Source organism: Crinia signifera, chromosome 2 (genome assembly GCF_055691185.1).
Source record: "Crinia signifera chromosome 2, ASM5569118v1, whole genome shotgun sequence".
Lineage (NCBI taxonomy): Eukaryota > Metazoa > Chordata > Amphibia > Anura > Myobatrachidae > Crinia > Crinia signifera.
The window spans coordinates 223759161-223776852 of record NC_139218.1 but is presented as its reverse complement, the minus strand read 5'-3'; the positions used below and the strand labels follow the sequence as shown (position 1 = coordinate 223776852).

At 46.3% G+C, this 17692-nt stretch overlaps 1 protein-coding gene across 1 annotated transcript; it reads left to right on the top strand.

Annotated features, from left to right (window-relative positions):
• The first annotated feature begins 5905 nt into the window (after positions 1 to 5905).
• ZBTB8OS (zinc finger and BTB domain containing 8 opposite strand) lies at positions 5906 to 17618 on the top strand. The gene is made up of 7 exons (XM_083173853.1): positions 5906 to 6185; positions 6337 to 6361; positions 10338 to 10459; positions 11515 to 11597; positions 11672 to 11724; positions 11840 to 11876; positions 17276 to 17618. Exons 1-7 carry the CDS (start codon positions 6104 to 6106, stop codon positions 17360 to 17362), a joined length of 489 nt encoding a protein of 162 aa, XP_083029979.1. The 5' UTR covers positions 5906 to 6103; the 3' UTR covers positions 17363 to 17618.
• Positions 17619 to 17692: the final 74 nt, after the last annotated feature.

The following is a 17692-nucleotide window of genomic DNA, read 5'->3' as shown; positions in this document are numbered from 1 at the left end:
CGCCGGTGCACACTCCAATCACTGCCAATATGGTCGCTCAGCAACCGTATCGCCAGCAATAAAGGGATTTTTGCAAGAACTTACCGTTCGAATCCCTTTCTCTGATATGGTCCTGGTGACACAGCTCAACATTGGGATGTAGGAGGGTCCGTAGGAGCCAGGCACCTATCCTAAAGCTTTAGAGTGGTAGGCTCCTTCCTTCTGCATCCCAGACTCTTCAGTTCAATCTTTCAAAGCCACTGGAATACATTAACTCAGTACAAACGCCTGCACACATTATATGCACATTTTTCAAAAATAACTTTTAACCATATAACATGAAACATCATGCACCTGGCATACTTACTGAGTGTAAGGGAGGGATCGCTGTGTCACCAGGACCATATCAGAGAAAGGGATTCGAACGGTAAGTTCTTACAAAAATCCCTTTTTCTCTTTCAATGGTCCTGGTGACACAGCTCAACATTGGGACGTTCCAGAGCCGGTCCTTTGGGTGGGTACGCTCAGGTCTGCAGCTCTCATCACTGCTCGCCCGAATGATGCGTCCTCCGACGCGAACTCATGGAACCTATAGAATTTGGCAAAAGTATGAACAGATGACCAAGTGGCAGCCCTGCAAACCTGCTCAGCTGTTGCACCATGTCGAACCGCCCGAAAGGTGGCAACCGACCTGGTGGGATGCGCATTAATCCTGGCCGGCACAGGCCTACCAACTTTAGTATATGCAAACGCTATAACAGAGCGCAACCACCTAGCAATGGTCTGCTTAGAAGCAGGCCAACCAATTTTGTGTATGTCATACAAAACTAGCAAAGTATCAGTCTTTCTGACACTCTTAACTCTGTCCACATAAACGTGCAATCCGCGCACAACATCCAAATTCCTCAATTTGTCCCTTTTCCTTGAACCCTCTGGGGGTTGAAACACAGGCAGAACTATCTCCTGATTTAGATGAAAAGCAGATACTACTTTTGGTAAAAATTGGGGTACTGTCCGAAGGACAGCCCTATCATCATGAAATATAAGGAAGGGAGACTTGCATGACAATGCTCCCAACTCCGATACTCTTTTTGCTGACGCCACTGCCAACAAAAATACCAGTTTCCATGTAAGGAATTTAAGGTCAGCCGACCTTAATGGTTCAAAAGGTGCCTTTTGAAGACACTCCAAAACCAGAGATAAATCCCATGGTGCTACTGGTTGTTTGTAGGGAGGTTTCAATCGGGACACCCCTTGCAGGAAGGTCTGTACTTCCGGTAATAATGCAATCCTTCTTTGGAAATAAATTGACAAGGCCGAGATCTGCACTTTGAGTGACTGAAGGCTTAACCCGGAGGAAAGGCCATCCTGCAAAAACTCCAACATTTTAGCCAATTTCAAGCGCGATGTGTGTGACTTCTGTCTTTCACACCATCGAATATAGGTCTTCCAGACCCTATAATAATTTGCAGAAGACACTGACTTTCTGGCTTTAATCATAGTGTTAACCACCGCCTCTGAGAACCCTTTATTCCTCAAAATGGCGGTTTCAACAGCCAGGCCGTCAAAATTAATCGAGCTGAATCCAGGTAGTTGAACGGTCCTTGTTTTAGAAGGTCTGACCTCAGCGGTAGACGCCACGAGTCCACAGACAATCTCTGAAGCCTCGAGTACCAGGACCTCCTTGGCCAATCTGGGGCCACTAAAATCACTGGAATTGCCTGGGCCTGTATCTTTTTCAACACTCTTGCCAGCATTGGAATTGGCGGAAAAACATAAAGCAGCTTCCCCTCCCAGGGGATAGTCATGGCATCCACTGCTTCTGCCAGTGGATCCCTCGTCCTGGCATAAAACCTGGGTACCTGATGGTTGAACCTGGATGCCATCAGGTCTACATCCAGAGTACCCCACCTCAGTGTAATCTGGTGAAATATTTGTGTGTTCAGGCTCCATTCCCCTTCCATCAGCTCCTCCCTGCTCAGGAAGTCGGCCTCTATATTCTCCACTCCTGGTATGAATATTGCTGATAATGCTGGAACATTCTGTTCTGCCCACAAGAAGATTCGGGACACCTCCCACATAGCCAGCTTGCTGCGTGTGCCTCCCTGGTGATTCAGATATGCCACAGCTGTGGCGTTGTCGGTCTGAATCCTTAAAGGGAGCCTCTGTAATCTTTCTCCCGCCAGAGAAATCACCTTCCACACAGCTCTCAGTTCCAAGATGTTGATCGGCAAGGCAGACTCCTCTGAGGTCCACAAGTTTTGCAGACGCAGGTCCAAGACTACTGCCCCCCAGCCCCTGAGACTGGCGTCGGTAGTGACTACCAGCCAGCTCCAGGTCTGCAGGGACCGACCCCACTGAAGGGAATCCACCTCCGTCCACCATTTCAGGGAGGATCGAGTTTCTGAAGACAACACTATTTGTTCTGACTTCATGGTCTGAGTATTTCCTGACCAAGTTGTCAGAATGTTCCACTGGAACACTCGAGAGTGGAACCTGGCGAACTGCAACGTCTCGAAAGACGCCACCATCTTCCCCAGCAGCTTGAGGCACCTCCATACTGACGTGCTCTGAGACCCGAGGATCTCCTGGACCAAGGCAGCCAGATCCCTGGCCTTTGCCTCTGGTAGAAATACCCGATGTAGGTGGGTATCCAGAACAACTCCCAGGAATTGGAGTCTCTGTGACGGCACCAACTGAGACTTTTGTAAATTTAAGAGCCAGCCGTGAGCCTGCAAAAACCCGATGGCTTCTGCCAAGTGACTCTTCAACATGTCTGCTGACTCCGCTTTGAACAGCAGGTCGTCCAAATATGGAATCACCGTAATTCCCCTCAGTCGAATGCACAGCCGCCATTACAGACATTATCTTGGTGGCCAGGCCGAAGGGCAACGCCTGGAATTGCAAGTGTATGTCTCATATCGCAAACCTCAATAGAGCCTGATGTTCTGGGTGAATAGGCACATGAAGGTACGCGTCCTGGACATCCATGGACGCCAAAAATTCTCCCTGGTCCAGGCTTAACAGCACTGACCGTAGAGACTCCATTTTGAAATGGTCTACCCACAAATGGATATTTAACGACTTTAAATTGAGAATCGGTCTGAAAGACCCGTCTGGTTTGGGCACCAGAAACAGAGTGGAATAAAAGCCTTTTTTCCACTCCACTCTGGGGACCGGGATCACCACACCCTTCTCTAAAAGAGAGTGAGCCGCTCCCAAGAGAGCTGTACGGAGCCGAGCCTCCTTTGGTAGTGGTGTGGGAATGAATCTTCTCGGAGGAAGACCTTTGAAGGGAATTCTGTAACCCTGGGATATAATGTCTAATACCCAGGAATCCTGGTCTAACAATGCCCATGCATCCCTGAACTGTGACAGACGCCCCCCCACCTTGACCACCGCCGGGCAAATCCCCTGGTAGTCATGCGGCGGGTTTGTCCTCTCCTTTGGTGTTTGGTTTCTTATGAAAGGAACCGAATTTAGACTTTGGGGCCTTGCCCCTGGAGGACTGAAACTTTCCCCTAAAGGATTGTCCTCGAAAGGACGCACCTCCTCTAGGGGAGGGCCGAAAGGACGGCCTGAAAGCAGAAAACCTTGATGTCTGCTTGGCTGCAGGGGCTGGCAGGAAAGTACTTTTGCCACCTGTGGCCTGCTTAATAATCTCTTCTAATTCAGAACCAAATAACAGCTTTCCTTTAAAAGTTAATGCCTCTAAGGCTTTCTTAGACTCATTATCTGCCTCCCAAGCCTTAAGCCAGAGCACTCTCCTGGCATTTACAGACACTGTGGAAACTCTGGCAGCCATTTTGAGAGCTTCCTCCTCAGCCTCCAGTACATACTCTGCAGCTGCTTTGAGCTTCTCCGCAAGCAATAACACACAAGGGTCAGCGTGTAAAATAGTGCACAAATCACTGGCCCACACAATCATGGCCTTAGAGACCCAGGCTGAAGCAATCAGAGGGCGTAGGGTGTATCCCACCCCTTCAAATATTGCCTTGAGGTTACCCTCCAGCTTTTTGTCTATGGGGTCCGTAAACGCTGCTCCCCCTTGCACTGGCAGCACAGTGGCTTTTGACAAACGTGCCACAGAAGCATCTACCACTGGAACTTTCTCCCAGAGATCTGCATGAGCCTCAGGCATGGGATATAAACTGAGAAATCTCGCATTTGCAGCCTTTTATCGGGCGTTTTCCACGCCCCTTCCAATAAATCCTGTAAACCTTCATCTGCAGGGAAGGTAACAGCTTCCTTACGCTGCCGTTTAAACACACCTTTTGCAGGAGTTTTATCTTCCACAGACAAATTTAAAGCCTGTTTTACAGCAGTGATTAAATCCTCCACCCCTGCGGCTGAGGAATCCTCAGAATCATCACCCTGCTACCAGGGGATGTCTGCATATGCTCCATCCTCTTCATCAACCATTAAAGGCACTGAATAAGACCTTTTAGGGGTCCCCACAGCATCAACATCAATCTTGTCTAGCAATTCACTAAACCTGTTAATCCCCTTATGCATGACCTGAAGAAAACCAGGATCTGCCTGGGTCAGAGGCAAGGAGCCAGAGGACTGCTGAGATGATGACATAGGTCTCTGAGAATCTACCAAGACATCACTCTGTCTGTCCAGCAATTGCACTAAAGCATTCACAGACCTGCCCAGGGCACTGGCCCACGCGGGTTCCAATTGGTCTACCCTCTGGGATTCACTCCCCATGGGTTTCACAGCAGCGCAAGCATTACACAAGCCCCCCTTGGCCATCTGCTCAGGGACAAATTTCAGTGTACAAACACTGCACGCGCTCAATGTATCTGGGGCTCCCTCCCCCAAAACCACAGACTGATGCACAGACATGATGTTCACAATATAACACAGTCACAGCGCAAAATGTACAGGCGTTTACACAGAGCCAATGTACTCAGTCACTTAGCTGTCTGTAGTCTTCAGAATGGGGAAAACGATGCCCAGGAAATCCAATCACTCTGTCAGGATCTGTCAGCCAGCTAAGCTCCGCTACAAGCGTTCCGAATGGCGCCAAAACAGAGTGAGGGAAGAGACCAAGTCCCTGCTGCTGCGGGGTCCGTGACTTCTGGCGCCAACCACCCCCAGTCAGCCGCTCCCTTAGTAGGATCTCCTAGTTCCAGTATCTCCCCCTCAGCTGGGAACCACTTGGAACATGCCTGTAACACACTGCTGTCCTCTCATACAGGAGCTCAGTGTGTAAGCTCCGCAGAAAATGGCCGCCGCCATCACGGAGCGCCTGTCCCCCATGATCCCCACCTAGCGTGAAGCCGGTTTCAGAACGCTCCGGAGCCCAGGCAGCTTCTTAAAAAAGCTGTAAGCGCTGCACAGGGAGGCCAGACAGCGTCTCCCCTGTACACAGTGAGCTGACAGGACGCGTTTCTGTCAGCTCCTGCTGCGCTAGCAGTGTGAGGATTCACTAATAAGAATCCTCACACTGTGCCTACCTAGCTAGTGTAAAAGTTAATAAAATAATAAAAAACCCTAACTAACTCTAATCCTTCGGCTGCTCCCGCAGCCCTTTAGAATAGCACCCACTCCAGTGGGCACCTAACGTGAACTGAAGAGTCCGGGATGCAGTAGGGGAGGAGCCTACCCTCTAAAGCTGTAGGATAGGTGCCTGGCTCCTACGGACCCTCCTACATCCCAATGTTGAGCTGTGTCACCAGGACCATTGAAAGAGAAAAATGCCCGTGTGTACGCACCATCCTAATGTCCAGGAGAAGAGCATTGTGTCTCTCCTGGGACGGGTCATGTTGTGAGATATGCTGGTCATCTACTTGTGCTGCCAGGAGCACAGCATGGGACAGGGACAGCATGACATGAATATTCCTCTGCACAGAGACACAAATGCAGTAGGATTTCCATAGATGTCAGCGAACATTGGAACGGCACACAGGGAGATGACAACCTTCATAATTACAGGTTGAGACTGACTACATTGATTGCGGTGTAGCAGTGGCGCTTAAAACAGGACAAAAAAGTTATAAATATGAGTGAGCCTGAGGGAGAAAAAGAGAGTTGCATTGGGACGTCCGGTCACATGACAGGAAATGAGAGTGACAACCCGGAAGACACTGCTGACACTCAGGCCGGATCGTAAGCAATGGATGAGCGCTATTACACAATCACGGAGGAGCAGGCTGCCGTGAAGGCCAAGTACCCTGCTGTTATCAAAAAACATGAGTGTACGTATCTGCTGCCGCCGGGGCTCAGCGGCGGTGTCCCTGGCAGCGCGCTGTAGTGTTGTATAGTATATTAGTGTAGTGTTGTGTGCCGGTAACTTGTGGGAGGTTGAGGCAGTAGTCTGTTGCTAACGAAGGTTTTGTTTTCTTTCAGATCTTGATCACACTGCGGATGTCCAGTATGTACTCTTTTAATCTATGCTAAGACTGCAATAGGAAAGTTATTCGTTCTTCATATAACTGGTCTCATATACACTACCTATGTTACCACACACAATGGCTGTATTTAGGGGTCCATATACAATGCGAACTGGTTGGAATATAATACCCCTTTCACACCAGCCTAAATTCCCAGGTTAAGTCCGGGAACAACCCGGTACGAACGCTGGTGTGAAAGGTTCCCGGGACAAATTACCGGGCTAATTTGCCGGCAATCCAACCCTGCTAGGTAGCAGGGTTGTTCCCGGGTTCAACCCGGGGACCTTGCTGGTGTGAATGGGGTAGGGTATATTTACCCAGGTTGCCGGTCCTCGGTGTCCTGTCCGGCCGGGAATTGACGCAGGCGGCGGGTGCAAATGATGGGACAGGCGGTGGATGATGACGACGCAGCTCTCCGGCGGCAGTGAGGGCGCCGGAGAGCTGCGTCATCTTCATCCGCCGCTTGTCCTGTCATTTGCGCCGCCGTCTGTGTGGATCCCCGGCCTGCACAGAGGACAAGCAACCGGGCTGAGTATTCTCCCCACCTCTGCTGACTGCCCGCCTCCTCCCCACCTCCTGCCGGCCTCCTTTCCACACCAATAAATGCAGGGACTTTTCTGGTGTGAATGGGTCCAAACCTGGGAATGTCCCTGTTTGTCCCTGCATTTCTGGTGTGAAAGGGGTATAATGTATCACATACTTGCCTACCTGACCCTCTCCATGAGGGAGAAAATGCTCTGTTCCTAGACTTCCACGGTAATGTATGATTGCCATCACCTGCGGTGAGCTTGGTAATTCACAAGTAAGGCGTTTCACCACAGGTGATGGCAATCATACATTACCAGGGAAGTCCAGGAACAGAGCATTTTCTCCCTCATGGAGAGGGTCAGGTAGGCAAGTATGATGTATCATCCTGCACACCTAGGGTGAGGGCTCTGCTATTAATAGGTAGCATGCTGGATAAATCTCACATAATCGTCGTGCAGGGCATAATCTCCGGAAACCACTGGCCCTGACAGATCACTCAGCGATGACACATAGATGTGTGCTGAGTGATCTAGCATCGTTCAGAACACTCAGCAAATCTCCCCATATGCCCCTTTAGAGTGATGAATTTGTAAGTTGCACCAGTTATGTGTACACATGGGTGGGGTACAAAATCCCTGCAGTAAGGATCCTGATAGAAGAGTAAAGGTGCATACACACTTGCTGCGGGTGGCCGTAAGGGGGGGGGGGGGGGGGGGGGGGGGGGGTGGTGGGGGCCATGTGGCATTCTGTATTGACCTCATTAATGATCTGCTCTGTCGTCAAAGTGTGGGAGCGTGCATTGGCCTTCAGGTGCATCATACACGTGGTGTGATAAAATTAGCCATATTGCTCATTTTATTGCATTGTGTGTATGCACATTAACAGTAGAATCCTGACTGTTCTTGGTAAAGTATTTCAATCATACGCATATCCCTAATCGAAATACGGTCAGCAGGTCGACAGTCAATGGGTTCAACCACAATCGGTTTACAGGCCATAGGTTGACACAAGCAATAGGTTGACAGGTTATTTTATTTTTTGGTACTTGTGAGTTATCCGGGCTGCCGATTTTGTCCTTAAGTTTGGTTAACTTAAGGACACCCGACCGACGCGATGCCCGCGATTTAGCCCCAAATCGGGGGCATCGCGTCGGTCGTGGCCGTTATAAGGGGCCGCGACGCGATGCCCACGATTTCCCATAGACAGTAATGTTAAAAGACACGATGGACCCGATTTCCCATAGACAGTAATGTTAAAAGACGCGATGGACCCGATTTCCCATAGACAGCAATGTTAAAATAAAATGACAATGTGAAATTGGCCAATATGTTTTTAAAAAAAATGTTTCATGGCCCCCCACCACCGTTAACGCCACCCCGCTATTGACGCCAACCCGAAGCGTGGCGAGCGCAGCGGTACACGTCCTCCGACCTTTTCATGCCCTACTATCCACTAGGGCGTGGAGTGAGAATAGAATAGAATAGTGTGGCGAGCGCAGTGAGGGGACGCGGACACCTGTGAAGCCCGCAAGGGCACGCGGATACCTGTGAAGGTGTCCGCGTCCCCTCGCGGGGCTCGCTGCGCTCGCCACGCTTCGGGCTCGGTGGCTCGCTGCGTAGTAGGGCATGAAAAGGTCGGAGGACGCGTACCGCCGCCCCTCGCGGGCTCGCTGCGCTCGCCACGCTTCGGGTTGGCGTCAATAGCGGGGTGGCGTTCGGGGTGGCGTTAACGGTGGTGGGGGGCCATGAAACCTTTGTTTTTAAAAACATATCCAATGTGAAATGGCCATATTGGCCAATTTCACATGGTCATTTTATTTTAACATTGCTGTCTATGGGAAATCGGGTCCATCGCATCTTTTAACATTACTGTCTATGGGAAATCGGGTCGGAAATCGGGTCCATCGTGTCTTTTAACATTACTGTCTATGGGAAATCGTGGGCATCGCGTCGCGGTGCTCCTTATAACGGCCACGACCGACGCGATGCCCACGATTTCGGGCGCGATGAAAAAATCGGCAGCCCGGATAACTCACAAGTACCTATTTTTTTTAAAGGTTTGTTTTCATACTTTACCATCCCAAGTGGACATAACTTTAGATTATAATATTGCCCGAAGCATGGCGAGTTAAGCGGTACACTTATAAGGTATCCATGTCAACATAGACACCAGTAAACTGTGAAAAACTCATGGAGACCTATAGCTGGTGTCAATCTTTGGCACTATTGACTCTATGACCCATACCCCCTTATCTTCACCTCTTGCAACTGAACCCTCCCCTTCTAACCTTAAAACTGGATACACATTATATAATTTATAATGTGTCAGTGAGTAATGAATAAACCTGTGCCCCAGCTAGGTGATCTAGAAATGTGAACTGTTGGTAGCTGTCGAGGACTGGAGTTGGCTATCACTGTACTAGATGATCTGTCACCCGTTCCCTTGGATTTGAGTAACATGTGGTACAATGTCTAGTGTGTAGCCATGTTAGGTGTGCTCCAGCGGGTCACTAACGACACTCTCATCATGCAGCAGGGCCAATGTGGATATCGCTAGCGCTGAAATGTTGCAGCATTTCAAGTGACATCCCCCCCTCCATCAGCCTTGTGTATGTACTTGCTACACACAGAAGGCCCTTATTCTGGTTCACTCGCAAAGGCAAATTCCTTCTCAAATGGACAAAACCATGTGCACTGGAGGTGGGGCAGATTTAACATGTGCAGAGAAATTTAGATTTGGCATTAGATATCTAATGCAAAAGTACAGATCTATTGCCAAATTGAATGGGAAGATCTAATGCCAGATCTAATAGAAAATCGAATCTAACATCGAATATAAAGCAAAACAAAGTGTGTGTACATAGCTTAAGGCTGTGGAACAGGTGGGTTGGGGTTAAGGGGCCTACACACAGGGAGATTTTCTTAGCTTTCTAGGTGATGCTAGATTGCTCAGCACACAGCTATGTGTTAGCACTGTGTGCTGAGCGATCTTTCAGGGCAAGTGTTCTCTGGTGAGACCACTGGCCCTGCCTGGCACTATTACTAGATTAATCGAGCATTCTAGATATTAACCGCTGGGCAATAACGACGTGCAGAGCTGCGCATTGCTATGGCCCCTACACATGGAGTGATTTAGAGCACTTTCTAAGCAATCTAGTTAGATTGCTTAGAAAGTGCCCTGAAATCACCCCGTGTACAGGCCCCATTGCAATGCTTACCAAAATATGTCAGGGTTTTGACCTTCTGCATGTTAATTGCTGGGATATCGTACCCAACCCGATCTATCAGTCTTTAAACCCGACACATTTAGGATGCTACTAGTTCAGTTAAAGCTAGTCTGTATGTGTTATTTAAGGGTTTATGATAGAATATCTTGACTTCATGGAACTTTAATAGACTAAAGATGACTCCTTGTGTATTGATTATGCAGGCTTCATGCTTGGGGCGACACATTGGAAGAAGCTTTTGAGCAATGTGTCATGGCAATGTTCGGTTACATGACTGATATAGAGACTGTTGAACCTATAGATACTGTGGAGGTGACATCTGAAGGTGAGAATTGTATGCCTGAAACTGCAATTTCAAGAAAAATGAAAGCTGTTTGTTTATAAAACATCTCAACATTGGTGTATTACCTCTGTCAGGGGTTCTCAAACTCTGTCCCCAGGACCCCGCACAGTTCATGTTTTCCAGGTCACCCGATATGTGCACTCATTACTCACTGACACATGTTAAAAGATCCACAGGCGGAGCTAATTATTTAACTTGTGATTCTGTGAGGAGACCTGCAAAACATGCACTGTTGGGGTCCTGAGGACCAAGTTTGAGAACCTGTGTCCTATGCTGTAAAACAGGGAGGGGGAACCTTTGGCCCTCCAGCTGTTAAAATGATTTGTGTATTGTTTTTAGAACGAAGGACAATAAAATGAATTTAGGTGGGATTAATGGTGCATATAATTTATCAGAACATTTAAAAGATCTTTGATGAAATAATGAAAATTTACATTTTGTTCCAGAGCTGAACTGTTCTCGGAGGCCAGAATTCCAGTGCGTATAACATTTGGAATGTTTTTTTTTTTTTTAAAGTCAGTGAATCCATATCTTAAGGTAGGCATGTCCAAACCGTGGTCCTCCAGCTGTTGTGAAACTACACATCCCAGCATGCCTTGCCATAGTTTTAGCATTCCCTAATAGTAAAACTGTGGCAAGGCACGATGGGACTTGTAGTTTCACAACAGCTGGAGGGCCATAGTTTGGACATGCCTGTCTTAAGGTGTTTACACATGGACTAATGTGGTGGCTGCTAATATCGATTAGAAATCAGCAGCTGGCGGGGGAAGCGAGCGGAGGCCATGCTGCATTGAGCAGCATCAGATAGTAGAAATTTCAGATAGTAGAAATAGTAGCAATATCAGACATCATGTGTTGTAATGCAACCTCTGGAGATATAAAGAGATTGCAGTTCCATTTAGCAACCTGAGCTGGCCAACAGGTCTTATAATTTAATATAACTTTTTCTACCACTGCTTTTGATGTATTATATACTTGGCAAAGGAGTTCACTTGTTTGCCTGATTTCAAGTGGCTGGTAACAGCTCTTTCTTCTAGGGCATGATATGATTTCACTCCTCTATAATTTCCTGGACGATTGGCTGTATAAGTTCAGTGCTGACCAGTTCTTCGTACCCCGTGTGAGTGTTTACAAATCCTGTACTTGACCTGCTGTGGAACATCCTGAAAAGTAACAGTTTTTGTTTTCATGCAGGAGGTTAAAGTGCTGCATATCGATCGAATGAGGTTCAACATCCGTTCTATTGGGTACGAGTGACCATCTTAACTCCAAGCAAAATGTTACATTTTTTTTTTTACATTTTATTGAATCGCTGTAGAATATTTGGAAGCTAGCAAAAACTTTCAATTGTATACTTTTCAGGTGGGGAGAAGAATTCAATTTACCCAAACACCCCCAGGTAAGTAGTAATTATTTACATCCCAGGAGTACAGATTTAGTAAAAGATTGGTTACACATTGTTCAGAGCACAAAAGCAGTAAATTAGCCACAATGCTTCTGAGATTGCTTTCCCTGAACAGGCAGCAATAGCCCTAAGGGCCCTACATACGCAGAGATGTGTGCCAGAGATTCATAATGGGAGATTCAGCACAAGAGATTTCACTCTCTCACATAATGAGCCACATACAGAGATATTTGTGTCCGAGATTCATAATGGGAGATTTCAAATCTGTCACAACAGACACCTTTAAACATAAACTCTATAATATTGGGGATGTCCACAGAGCTGGCACCACAACACATGCCCACAGAGGGATGACTCTGTTACCCACTTGTTTCCATGGCAGCGGATTATGCCTGTGGTCTGGTAAGGCAGGAGGAGACACACATGCTATTGACAAGGCTGCTCATTACCACTCTGCTGCCTGTTTCACCTTAAGGTGTGTACTCACGGCGTGCCAGAGGGGCACAATTTACACTATATAGTGCAGATCTGCACTATATAGTGTTGCCTGCCCTCTCTATCTGGCTGCCGATATGCGCTCACATGGGAGCGCGCAGCGTATCGGGCTCGGAAGCCCTAAAAAAGCATGCAATTTGGCTTCCGATGTTCCCCTTATCGGGAACATTGGAAGCCAAATCTAACCATGTGTACACACTATTACACTCCAGCACTCGCAATTGCTTCATGTGAATTCATTACCCCCCCCCCAGAAAAAAACGCCCAAACCATTACTGCACACCTCCCCTTGGAAGTGCCGGCCCTGGCTCTCACTGACAGCACACACATACTGTGTACACACGATGACAGCACTTACACCAACACACGCACACACAATGACATCACTTACAGACACACACACTGTCACTGACAGCACACCATGGACTCACCATGGGGTCTCAGCGTCCGGATGGCAGCAGAAGGATAGCGGGCAGGAGGACTCTCCTCAAGACGGCAGGTGCAGCACATGGGTGTGCAGTGCCCGCTGCTTGCCGCATGTGTTCATTTCTCTATCCTGCCTGCGCGCCTGAGACGCTGCACACTGAAGATAGCTCCCGGTGGTCAGAGAGGTAGGGGAACAGCTTCCTGCTGCCGCTGCAGGAAGGCACTGTGAGGGGAGCTGGGTAGCCGGGGACTCAGTACAGTATTATAGGGATGGCGCGCGGAGATGGTTGTGTGGCTGGCCCCTTCAGTGATCGTTCAGAAGGCACCACACAGCAGAGATGTGCTGGGCCTTGTGAGCGACCACTATGAATTTTCCAACAGGGCTGTTTTGTATTGGGGGCCGCGCATTTGTATCGCTGTGTGTAGGGCCCTATAGTCTTCTTTACCTTATGCTTTTCAAGTCGTACACTTGTATCCTGCAGTGCTATTTAATATTGTGCCACCTTACAAATAAGAGTTTACTTAATATAGAAGGTTCAGATTGGCTGTACATTGAAACCTGTATAATACTCTCGTATTTATACAGGTTGAGTATCCCCTATCCGAAATGCTCGGGACCACGAGTATTTCGGATAGGGGAATTTTACGGTTTTAGGAATAATTTTTTTTTTTTAGCATACTTACCTGTCCCCTGATGGTGTCCGGTGGTCCTTCGGCCTCCACGCAGTTCCCGGGCGTCCACAGCAGGCCTCCGGCATCTTCTCCAGGCTCTCCAGCGGTCCCAGGAATGCATTGCGCGAGTGTGCGCGCGCACCGGTGACGTCACCGGCGCGCGCGCACACACTCGCGCAATGCATTCCTGGGACCGCTGGAGAGCCTGGAGAAGATGCCGGAGGCCTGCTGTGGACGCTCGGGGACTTGGTAAGTATGAAAAGAGGGTTAGGGGGGGTAAAAAAAAAAAAAAAAATCCGAATTATTCCAAAAACCACGGATTTTGGAATAATTCGGATACGGGATGCACGGATACGGGATACTCAACCTGTATTACCAGTTGCTATTAGCACTACAGCATCAGTGTGTAGGGACAATGTACCCCCATTGTAATAGATCAGTCGCATAAGAAGCAAGTACGGACCTTAATGCTGCCTGAGCATCATATTGCTGAGTTGGTATTGGCTATCGATTTGACCATAACTACAGTCTGGCAGCTCATTGCTTTGGTTATATTGCCTGGCGAGTAATGAAACCATTATAATAAACAGTCATATGCAACGGTCTTCAGGGTTGTTAAGCTGGTTATGTGCATAGAAGGTTTTGGTTAGTTTATTTGTAAAAGTATATAAATATAGTTTGGTCTAAAATTACAGCATACACAATGGCTAAGTGGCATTACTTAATGTGCACACACACACACAAAAAAGTTTAGAACATAATTACCCTTGTAACTATAGTCTATAAATGAATACAAGCAGGTAAAGTGGCATAAACCGACCAAATTCTTTTATCCTGCATTTAGAGGATATGATAATTCCACAAGGAGGCACTAGAGGACGTTTTCAGTGGCGTTTACATGGTCTACTATCATAGTATGCACAATGCTACTCCCTCTCCCCTTACCTCATAGGAGATATTTTAAGCATGCTAGATCCTCTATAAAAACTCAAGGCTGTCCTGAATATGGGTAAAGCCAAGGCTTCTATATGAACTTGGCTACAGTTAGTCCTGTTCCCAGTCAAATACCAGTACAAAATGATGGTGCATATCATTATCTCATAAACCACATATTGTCAACTTAAAGCTATACACCAGGCATTCCCAACCACGGTCCTCAAGGCACACCAACAGTGCAGGTTTTGTAGATATCCAGGTTTGAGCACAGGTGACAATTAGTATCTGAGGGATTCTGATTAAACCATCTGTGCTGAAGCCTGGATATCACTAAAACCTGCACTGTTGGTGTGCCTTGCATTTTTCTTTTATGACCAATAAAAATTGGCTTTTTTTCTGCCGTTGGCAGGGCCTGATCCCAGTGATATACATTAGGCAAGTTTACAATTTTCTGTCATGCTTAATGTGCATATGTTGAGACACAGGGAAGAGGAAATAATCCGGATAAATCGTGGTAAATAATTATAAAGTGGTTACCTAGCTTTAGATGAGCAATCTAGCTTCAAATAGAAGTATTACTCCCAACATGACCCTCTCCAGGAGGGACACAATGCTCTGTTCCTGCACTTCCCTCTTAATCTATGATTAATATCACCTGTGTTAAAACACCTTTATTTTCAATTTACCTGTTAAAGATAGGTGATGGCAATCATAGATTAAGCGGGAAGTCCAGGAATAGAGCATATTGTCTCTCCTGGGATGAGTCATGTTGGGAGGTAGGATAAAAGTATAAGGAAGATACTAACCATCTCATTACTCATTTAGTATCTTTTTTTAACGACTGTGTTTAACCAAAACCATTTTTTTGCCTTTTAAAGTTCAATATCTAAAGGTGCCCACACACTAGAACGATTTTTTTGTCCAATTTCTGATAAATCGGCTGATATATTGTCCGATGTTTACCGATAATCGGCCGATGTGTGCTCCCGTGGATCTTTTGCTAAATCTTCTAAACTTACATGCTGCATGAAAGATCAGAAGATTTAACAAAAGATCCATAGGAACGCACACGGGATCGTAAGAAAAATCTTTGGTAAAGATGTGCGCTTGCCTGAAATATTTTGTCCAGGACAGGCAAAAGATTTGAAGGCTAATTTATGCGCACATTTTATGATCGCAGATCTTTCTAATGTGTGGGCACCTTAACGCGCTAACATAAAAAAAATAGCTTGCCCCTGGATTTATGTACACAATGATCATAACTACAATTAACCCACAGAACATTTGTGGTGGTGATGTTCATTTAATAAAATGGCATTTCTGCCAAGCCTTCTGTGCGTACATAAGCCTGGATATTGAGGTCCCAAACTAACCACATTTAACACATGGCTTAAGAACACAAGTAAATCGATAAAAAGTACCTCATGCATACTTTCATTGCACGTTCTCAATGAATGTTATCGGTTCAGCCCAGGAAGGGGATAGAATCCGATCCACTCTGTGCGGTTGAGCAATCTATGTCACAGCAGTTTTTTTGTGTTCTGCTAACATTTATATATTAATACAGGATACTTACTAAATACATTGATCTGTGGTGTAACTGTATTGACCTGGAATAATATGGAAATCTGCTTCCTGGTTTGTACTGATTACCAGACAGCTCTGCCGTACTGTCTGCATTGAATATGGGGCAATAAATACAACACCTGTATTTATAAATTATAGGCTTATCACACTTTTTTTCCCCTTTAAACTGTCACGCTCATGGAGTACACAGGTTCTGTGGCTAATTAAAACCAAGTGACATGTGGCTTGTAGTCAGCTAGCCACAGAACCTGTGTGATGGATGGATGATAAAATACAGTTAGTGGAAAAGGCTATCCTGGATAAGGGCTGCCAGTGGATGCTAAATGAATAGCAAATGAATAGCCCAGGGGGATCCATTAGTAGGTGGTAAATTACCTTGTCTAATTGAATACCCTCCAATGACTGGAACCTGAGAAAGCATGGGCATAAATCCTCCCTTAACAATAACACATATATTGTATTTTAGCGGGAATTTAAAAGTAAGCCTGAAATGCTATGTGTGTGTGTGTGCGCATTAATAAAATAAAAAAAACACACACACAGCTGATTGAAATATACTTACTCAGCTTTCTGTACCCTATGTTTTCATTTTTCACCTGTTGGTCTCCAGTCATGACTGTACATGAGCCATGATCTAGCTCATTAATAGGAAATCACACTATTCAGCAGGCCATCTCCCTGGCCTCTCTAAGATAGAGACTATGGCCCTTATTCAGCGACCATATTGCCCGTGATATTAGACAAAATCGCCCCCGCGTGTACGCACCTATAGTGACTGTTACTGATTGAGAGCCTATGTGCAGCACGGCGATCAGTGGTTCCGGCGCTTAGAGATAATGTCATCTCCAAGCGCTGCCTCCGTCTATACTGCGGGTGGGCACCGCAGTGTAAACTGTGTAAATCCCGGATCCGACCCAGCTTGGATCCTTCTTCCAAATGCTGGGTCGGATCTGGGATTTTTGGTGTAAAAGGGGTATAACTAAATCTGTGTTGCTGAATCAGTAATTATACCACAGACAAAAATCCTGAAAATATGACCTGTAAGGGGTGTTTCAGGATTGGAGTTGAAAGTCACTGTATTATTACAATTCTAATTTACATTTTGTTGGTCCTATCTTTTAGAGCATTTTTAAGGCTTTTATACTGATACTAAAACAGAATTAATGTCTTGTGCTTGCTACTCATAATAAACTGCATGATCACAATATATGCCAGCCTGTTCTTTTATAACTAGCACGTCCTATACCCTTATTGTTCATGGTGTTTTTTTTTGGCAGGGCACAGAGGTGAAAGCCATTACTTACTCCGCCATGCAGATCTGTGAGGAGGAGAAACCTGAAGTCTTTGTAATCATTGATATTTAACTTAATACTTGAGTAAACATCAGTAACTTTCCCATAATAACCAAACATCTCCATTTGTTTCTGCAAAGATGAACTTTTCATGAAAGACTGTTTATGTCTTACCTTATGCACTTCTTTACCAGGAGTGAAACTTACACTACAAACTTGTTTTGTACTATGAAAGACGTTTCCTGGAGCAATTGTTGACCTCATTAGTTTTTAGCACTGAAATTCTGAAGATGTATATTTGTAATTAAAATTATTTTTGGGCACGGTGTTCTTTTTTTTTTTTTTGTTTAAAAGAATGAGTAGTTTTATATTAACCATGACTACACAGGTATCACCCTTACA